The sequence below is a fragment of the Colobus angolensis genome, unplaced genomic scaffold (assembly GCF_000951035.1).
Source record: "Colobus angolensis palliatus isolate OR3802 unplaced genomic scaffold, Cang.pa_1.0 Scaffold128, whole genome shotgun sequence".
Classification (NCBI taxonomy): domain Eukaryota; kingdom Metazoa; phylum Chordata; class Mammalia; order Primates; family Cercopithecidae; genus Colobus; species Colobus angolensis.
Window position 1 is genome coordinate 519,198 of NW_012114030.1, and position 8,890 is coordinate 528,087.

At 46.6% G+C, this 8,890-nt stretch overlaps 1 protein-coding gene across 1 annotated transcript in view; it reads left to right on the plus strand.

Moving 5' to 3' along the window:
- Positions 1 to 8,890, plus strand: part of KIAA0556 (KIAA0556 ortholog) — a 241,683-nt gene that overhangs the window by 100,706 nt on the left and 132,087 nt on the right. Inside the window, exon 6 of the mRNA XM_011933461.1 lies at positions 469 to 600. Within this exon, the coding sequence (XP_011788851.1) occupies positions 469 to 600 (132 nt within the window). The remainder of the gene's footprint in view (positions 1 to 468; positions 601 to 8,890) is intronic.

Below are 8,890 nucleotides of genomic sequence, written 5' to 3' on the forward strand. Positions count from 1 at the left end.
GCGTGGTGGTGATTGTCTGTCATTCCACCTACTCAGGAGGCTGAGGCAGGAGAATTAGTTGAACCTGGGAGGTAGAGGTTGCAGAACCAAGATTGCACCATTGCACTCCAGCTTGCACAACAGAGTGAGAAGTAAAAAACAAACAAACAAACAAAAATAAAACAAACCAGAAAAAAACAGAATTTCCAACCAAAAAGTTATTTTTAAAAATTCTCCTGCACGTTCTTTGGATAGCAGGAAGCAGTAGAGTGTTGAGCAAGGTGGCATGGCCATCCAGTGCTGGCCTGGATGAGAAGGAGGTCTGTGGCCCATGCCCGTCATGACACCACTGCTGTTGTGTGCAGGCACACCACCCTTGGTATCTAAGCCCGTAGATCCCGGTTGCACCTCTCCAGCACCAGTCCCTGCCCCACAGAGGAATAAAGACCTCATTCCACCTTATCTGAGACGGCCTGCATTTTTGTACAGAAGTCTGTGCAGATCAGAACCGAAGCTGGCCCGCGGCTCCACATCGAACCTCCTGTGGACTATTCTGATGATTTTGAGCTGTGTGGGGATGTGACTGTCCAGGCAAACAACACTTCTGAGGATCGTCCGCAGGTAGGGATGACCTTGGCCTTGCGCTCAGGGCACCTGAAGAACGGTGAGGCTCGGTGCTGCAGTGGCCTCTCGGGGCACTTTCTGACGTTTATTTATTCTGTCCTTCACTCGCCGCTGTGTTCCTTCACTCTTGCGTTCATTTCACACAGTTTGATGAGCAGACCTTGAGCTAGAGGTCAGCATTCAGAGGCACCCAGTGGCCAGGGGTCGGTGAGGCCAGGGTCTGACCTCTAAGAGTCACCAGCACGTAGTCCCTGTACAGCGAGAGAATGCAGAGGTTGGAGTAGAGCACGGCACAGACAGAGGAGGGAGAGGATCCCAGAAGGCTTCCTAGAGGGAGTGACTTTTGTCTTGGGTCCTAAAAGCTGGGTAAGAGTTTGAGGGGCAAGTTAGTGAGGGCAGGCAGGAATTGCTGATGCTCAGCCTGTCCACACGTGTATACTTGCACCTGATGAATATTTCGAATACCAGCCCCATGGCAGCAGGAGCCACACATTTAAAAGCCTAGAGGCCTACACAGCTTTAGCTTGGAGTCCATGTCGGTTTAGCAGCTTACAAGGTTGACGACAGGACATTTTACTACCCTTCCTCAGATTGCCATTTCATTCCTGAAATCCTTTGAACTGCAAAAGTATATCCCAGTCCTTCCTTCCACAAGCATTTGTTAAGCACCTCTCACTGACCATCAGGCTCTGTCCTAGGCACCAGAGATTCAGAAATGAACAAAACTGAAGAGGTGCCTATACTTTTTTATTTTTGTATTATTTTTTTAAAGACGGAACTGTGCTCTGTCACCCAGGCTGGAGCGCATTGGTACGATCATAGCTCACTGCAGCCTTGAACTCCTGGGCTCAAGCCATCCTCTCACCCCAGCTTCCTGAGTAGCTGGGATTACAGGCATGGGCCGCACCCAGTGAGGTGCCTGTTCTTAAGCAACTTATGTTCCAAAGGGGAGACAAACAATGAAGAAAAAAGCAAGAAATAAATGATGAGATCCTTTCAGGTATCAATAAGTTCTCTGAAGAAAACAGAAGAGAAAGATGGGACAGCAAGATGCTGTGGGAGAGAAGGCAGTGTTAGCCAGGATAGAGAGAGAAGGAAGGCCTCTTTCCAGCATGACATTTCAGTTGAAACCTGATGGATTAGGAGTGACCTGGGGCCAGGCGCTGTGGCTCACACCTGTAATCCCAGCACTTTGGGAGGCCAAGGTGGGCAGATCACCTGAGGTTAGGAGTTCAAGACCAGCCTGGCCAACATGTTGAAACCCCATCTCTACTTGTAATACAAAAATTAGCTGGGCGTGGTGGTGTGTGCCTATAATCCCAGCTGCTTGGGAGGCTGAGACAGGAGAATCGCTTGAACCCAGGAGGCGGGAGTTGCAGTGAGCCAAGACTGCACCACTGCATTCCAGCCTGGGCGATAGAGTGAAACTGTGTCTTTAAAAAAAAAAAAAAAAAAAAGGAATGTCTTGGCAAAGACCAATGAGAAAGGCATTCCAGATAGAGGAAGCAGCAAGTGCAATAGCTTGAGGCCAGGCTTGTCCAAGGAGCAGGATGCAGGCACAGTGTGAACGAGGGGGATGAAGAACAAAGGAAGATTAGGTGCACTGGGGCAGAACAGACCTGGGCCAGGGTGGAAGTAGGAGTGGATGGTTGGGGTTTACTCCAAGGGCATTATTTTTATAAATAGAATGAGTAGATCATCTCCATAGTTATGTAGAAGCAAAGTTATCCAGAGGTGGTAGGTCAGAGTCAAGTTGCTAAGCCAGACCCTGCCCCATTTGCCAGAGCGGCGTTTGTTCAACTCTGGGCCCCAGCTGCAGATTCAGTGACATCACCACAAAGGCAGAGTCTTGCTTCTCCATGTCACTTTTATGAAGTGAGAAGCACTCTTACAGGAGATGGGAATACTGTCCAGGAAACGTTCCTCTGATTTTGGTTGCATGCTTGCACTTCCTTATTTGCTGATAAAGGAAAGACAGATAAAAAGCAAGGATCGCTTCGTTTCACATCCTGGTTGCAAAAAACCCCAGTATGTTGGAAATTTTTGTTTCCCTAAAACAGAACATAAAAGTCCTTTTCTATGGAACGATCTAATGACTTTGTTTCTCTGCCCAGTCCATTAAAGTGGGGTTAAGCAGTAGGCAAAATTGTGGACTTTATTACCTTTAAAACTCAAATCCCAAACAACACAGACAATTTGCTTTTGAACCAAACCGCCCCCTGCTCAGGATCAGTCTGTGCAAAACAGCCATCAATTTCTCTTAATTGGGAGGCTGGTTTTTAGCCAAGCACAGTCTGTTACAGTCCCAGCCCCAGATGTGTGTGCGCCCTTCAAACAAGAGGCCGTGGTAGTTTGCCTTTGGTCAAGCATTGGGCACCTCTCATTAAATTAACATACAGCCCTTCCTTTGCGAGCTCTCAAGCTCCCTACAACGCGAGGCAGCAGCATTAAGTCCCATTAGCATCCTTTTGTGCACGTGCTCCGCATAGGCCTTCCTGCTGCTCCGCCAGCACTTAATTTTCTCCACTCTGAGTGCTTGATTATATTTCTCTCTCTTCTTTTTCTCCATCTTGAGGGGGCACTCCATAAGGCTTCACAGTCAATTTCCTCTTAGAGTTATTTTCCTGCAAAGTGAAAGAATAAAATGGCAATGCCAGTTTTCGGCAAAGGCAGAAGCCTTAAGAGATGCAATCTGAACAGGGGAAAAAAAGAGGCACGTGGCTAAGTATACTCAGCCACCTCACACCGTTTGCAAGCGCAGCCTGAAATGGAGTAAGAGGAAATGCATGTCCGCATATGTACTTTTCATCTGACCTTCACTGTTGAAACACAACAGCCTCTCGCCTTTAATCACATCTTCTGTGAACTTCAATTTCATAGCTTCTCTGAGTTTACAGACTGGCTTGCTGCAGACATGTTCTGTTGCCCTCCACCTCGTACGTTGCTTTTAAAAGATGTGAATTACTAGCTGACATTTTAATTAATTTATTTATTTTTTTGAGACATTGTCTCACTCTGTCACCCAGGCTGGAGTACAGTGGTGCGATCTCAGCTCACCGCAACCTCTGCCTCCTAGGTTCAAGCGATTCTCCTGCCTCAGCCTCCCGAGTAGTTGGGATTACAGGTGCTGACCACCACGCCTGGCTAATTTTTGCATTTTCAGTAGAGATGGGGTTTCACCATGTTGGCCAGAATGGTCTCGAACTCCTGACCTCAGGTGATTTGCCTGCCTCACCCACCCAAAGTGCTGGGATTACAGGCATGAGCTACCACACCCAGGCAAGGGGTCTACATTCTTATACACCAACAGTGACCAGAGCTGAAAAACAGCTGTCCCCTTACTTAGGTGTGTGTGCTCCAGTGTGCCATCATCCTGGGTACCATTCCAGACACTGAGGATAAGGCAGAAGATAAACAATTGTAAAATGTGTAAGGAGACAACAGGGCTGATAAGAAAAATAAAATAGGAAGGGGATAGAGAAAAATAGCCAGGGGCTGCTATTTTATATGGAGGGTACAGGGGCTCCCCTTGATGAGGTGATACTTAAGTAGAGGTAAGGTCAGAGAAGCAGCCACAGGTCAGTTGCAGGGGGCTTGAGGGCAAAAATAAAGATATGGGATTCTCCTTAAGTTTGAGGGGAAACCACCATAGGGTTTGAACTGTTTTACATCTCTGGTGAAAGGAAGACACTGCTTTCCAGAGAGTTCCGCCAAAGTGCCAAGTCTTAGTTATGTTGGCTTTCCTGGGGATATGGCTGTACACTGCAATGGATGATATGTTCGCCATTTCAGTGGTATTGTCTCTGGCCAGGCGCCGTGGTTCACATCTGTAATGCCAGCTCTTTGGGAGGCGAAGGATCGCTTAAGATCAGGGGTTCGAGACCAGCCTGACCAACATGGTGAAACCGTGTCTCTACTAAAAACACAAAAATAAGCAGGCGTGGTGGCACACATCTGTAACCCCAGCTACTCAGGAGGCTGAGACAGGAGAATCACTTGAACCTAGGAGGCAGAAGTTACAGTGAATCAAGATTGAGCCACAGTATTCCAGCTTGGGGGACAGAGTGAAACTCCATCTCAAAAAAAAAAAAAAAAATTGTCTCTGTTGATGTATCAGGAATGAAGCAAAGTGTGCGTTTAAAAAAATTATGGTACTTATTTTCCTGATAATGCATAATTGATATAAAAAATTCAAATCCCACAAGGCTACCGTAAGTGATGATTATGCCACTGCACTCCAGCCAGGGTGACAGAGCAAGATCCTGTCTCTAAAAGGAAAAAAAATCAAATGATACAAAGAAAAGTCCTTTCATAATCCCACTGCCCCAGAGATAATTATTGTGAGTAGATGGGTAGATAACCATCCGAACTAAAAATGGCATATTTCATTATATCCAAGAAGAGAATATTGATCCAGAATATCCCGGACCTGTCTCGTTCCCAGTGAGTGGTGTCTCCCACGTCTAGTTACCTCTGAAGTCTCTGAGAGCATGATAGGTGACAGGAACACAGGGCCACCCTGATGTCTTCTGGAATGCCTTCTGAGCATTCTTTCCACTGGGTGGATGGTGGCATGGGGTGAGTCGGGTTTTTTCCCACAATAACAGTTCACTGTCTTAAAGTCATTGTTATTGCTGACATTTATAAACGACTAAAGGCCACCATCCTTGGCCAGCCCACCCCAACCCCGCCCCCAGCCAGGCTCCGCAGCACATCCCTTCGGTCTTCCTTCATTCATTCCAGTGATGAGACTTAGGGCAGTTTCAATGCTTGGGGTTACCATAGCAGGAACTTAGGGCGGTTCCTGCTGTTTGGGGTTACCATATAAATGACCTCTGAGTGGGTGCCTTTTTAACATTTTTAGTGGTTATTTTCACATATATAGGATTATACCGTCCATGCTATTTGATTATCCCACTTTTTTTTTTTTTTTAGACAAAGTCTCGCTCTGCCACCCAGGCTGGAGTACAGTAGTACAATCACAGTTCACTGCAACCTCTACCTCCCAAGTTAAAACAGTCATCCTGTGTCAGCCTCCCAGATAGCTGAGACAACAGGCACTCACCACCAGATCTAGCTAATTGTTGGGGGGTTTTTTGGTAGAGATAGGGTCTCATAACCCACTTTGTTGCCCTGGCTGGTCTTGAACTCCTGGGCTCAAGCAATCCTCCCACCTCAGCCTCCCAAAGTTTCAGTTATTACAGGGCTAAGCCACCATGCCCAGCCCCATTTACTTACTTACTTATTTATTTATTTAAAGACGCAGTCTTGCTCTGTCGCCCTGGCTGGAGTGCAGTGACGAGATCTCAGCTCACTGCATCCTCTGCCTCCTGGATTCAAGCAATTCTCCTGCCTTATCCTCCCATGTAGCTGGGACTATAGGCAGGCGCCACCACACCTGGCTAATTTTTGTATTTTTAGTAGAGATGGGATTTCACCATGTTGGCCAGGCTAGTCTCGAACTCCTGACCTCAGGTGATCAGCCTGCCTCAGCCTCCCAAAGTGCTAGGATTACAGATGTGAGCCACTGTGCCCGGCCTCCCATTTTTTAAAAAACTCAACAACATACCTTGGCCATCTTTCTACACTGGTACTCAACTGCCATACAGCTCCATGGTTTAGTACACTGTTTTGGGAGTTGGTGGCCTGAGTTTGGATCCTGGTGTATTGACTGGCTGTGTGCCAGCAATGGTGTTGGTGTAGCAGAAATGAGAGCGATCAGATCCACTTTAGGAGCAAGAGCAGAGGGTGATTCGGTGAGGAGAAGGTTGGGAGGCAGGGAGACCAACAGAAGAACGAGGCCCCAGCACATCTTCAGGGATAGGAAGTTGCTTTTACCATGCCCAGTTCCCTGTGCTTGTTCGTAGAACACCAAATCTCCCACCAGCACCAAGCCCTGTGGTTTTAACATCTCCCTTCTGAATGCATGTGGACATTCTGACCCTTCAAGCAGCGTGGACAAAGAAAGGATCCTCTTAACTATTCAGGATGTGATGGTAAGATCAGTTTTCAGCATCCTAACCCGTAAGGGCTGGGGATCTTTTCCATAGCCAAGCAGCTGTGCCTGCCATAAGATGGACTCCATGAGCGAATCTAGGCGAACCACAGTGCAGGCACGGTGGCTCATGCCTGTAATCCCAGCACTTTGGGAGGCTGAGGCGGGAGGATGGCTTGAGCTCAGGAGTTAGAGACCAGCCTGGGAAACATAGCAAGACCTTGTCTCGACTAAAAGTTTAAAAAATTTGCTGGGTGTGGTGGCATGTGCCTGCAGTCCCAGCTACTTGAGAAACTGAGGCTGGAGGATCACTTGAGTCCAGGAATTCAAGGTTGCAGTGAGCTATGATTGTGCTATTGCACGTCTGCCTGGATGACAGAGAGAGAGAAACATACAAACAAAACTTCTGGGCTGCTACCCCCTAGAATAGATATATATATATATTTTGTTCATTTATTTGCTTGTTTAAAGAGTTAGAATCTTGCTCTGTCTCCCAAGCTAGAATACAGTGGTGCAATCATGGCTCACTGCAACTCCTGGGCTCAAGTGATCCTCCCACCTCAGCCTCCCAAGTAGCTGGGGTTATAGGTATGCGCCACCATGCCCAGCTAATTCTTTTTTTATTTTTTTAATTTTTTTTTTTTTGAGAGACAACGTCTTGCTTTATTGCCCAGGCTGGTTTCAAACTCCTGGGCTCAAGTGATCCTCCTGCCTCAACCTCCCAAAGTGCTGCCATTACAGGCATGAGCCGCCGTGCCTGGCCAGAAGATGTAAAACAATCCACAAGAGCTTTGACTTAATGACGTTACTTTTAAATGATAATAAGAGCTCACATTAAATGAGCACTTACTGAGTGCCAAGCACCATGTTGAGCATGTAACATCCATGACCACATTCACCATGTGAGTTAAGTTCTAGGGATTTTCATTTCCATGTTATGGTTTGAGGAAACTGAGGAATAAAGAAATAATATTGCTCACCCAGGCCTCAGGGAAGGCCCTGTTGGAAGCCCAGGCTCATGACTGCTTGTTCCTTACAGTTCACAGTCACAGGCGGGGAATTGCACTCACCTGGTTTTGCTCAGAATGTGCCACAGTCTGTTGTGAATATTACTGATGTTATGCCTGGGAGCAAGGTGTTCAGAGGTGACCATCTATCAGTTATGCTTAATAATGTTTTAAACAATGATAGAGAGAACCTCTCCTTAGCCAAATGTCTCCTCAGTGAATCCATAACTGAAAATGTGGATGAAAAATGTTTTTCAAAAGCGAAATCCAATGAGGAAACAGCCAGACAAACCCAAATTGAGGGTGATACTCTACAATACAACTGGCCCGGAGTCTTCAAAAATGTCAGTGGCAGCTAGGTGCGGTAGCTGATACCAGCACTTTGGGAGGCTGAGGTGGGAGGAATGCTTGAAGCCAGGAGTTCCAGACCAGCCTGGGCAACATAGGGAGACTCCATCTCTACAAATAATTAGCTGGGTGTGGTAGTGCATGCCTATAGTCCCAGCTACTCGGGAGGCTGAGGTGAGAGGATCACTTGAGCCCAGGAGGTCGAGGCTGCAGTGAGCTATGATCATGGCACTGCACTCCAGCCTGGGCAACAGAATGAGACCGTGCCTCAAAAAAAAAAAGTCAGTAGCATGAGAGACAAAGGATGTTGTTTCAGATTAAAGGAGAGTAAAGAAGTAACACAATAAGGCAGTGTGATGAGATCCTAGGGGTGTGAGGGAGAGGAATTGCTGTATATAAGGAGAGTTTTGGAAAATGAATGAAATTTGAAATGAACTATATAATATTAGATAATATTGTATTGATGTTAAATTTTCTGAGTTTGACAGTTGCATTGTGGCCATGTAAGAGAACGTCCTTGTTCTCTGGAGACACATGCTGAAGTGTGCAGGCATGAGGGGCTATGCATAAATGGGTCAGGATCAAGAATATGTGTGTACATATTGAGAAGGAGAAAGTGGGAGGGGAGAGGAGAGAAATGTGGCAAAATGTTAACAACTGGTAAATATATGTGAAGGGTATTTGGGTGTTCATTATACTAGCATGATAAGTTTTCTGTAGGTTTTACATTTTTTCAAAATAGAAAAAGCTAGCACATTAAAGAGGAGAGGAGCTACTTCAGTAGAACTAAGCATCACCAAAGAAGAAATAGAGAAAAATGGCCTGGCACAGTGGCTCATACCTGTAACCCTAGCACATTGGGTGGATGAGGCAGGTGGATCACCAAGGTCAGGAGTTCAAGACCAGCCTGGCCAACATGGTAAAACCCCATCTCTAC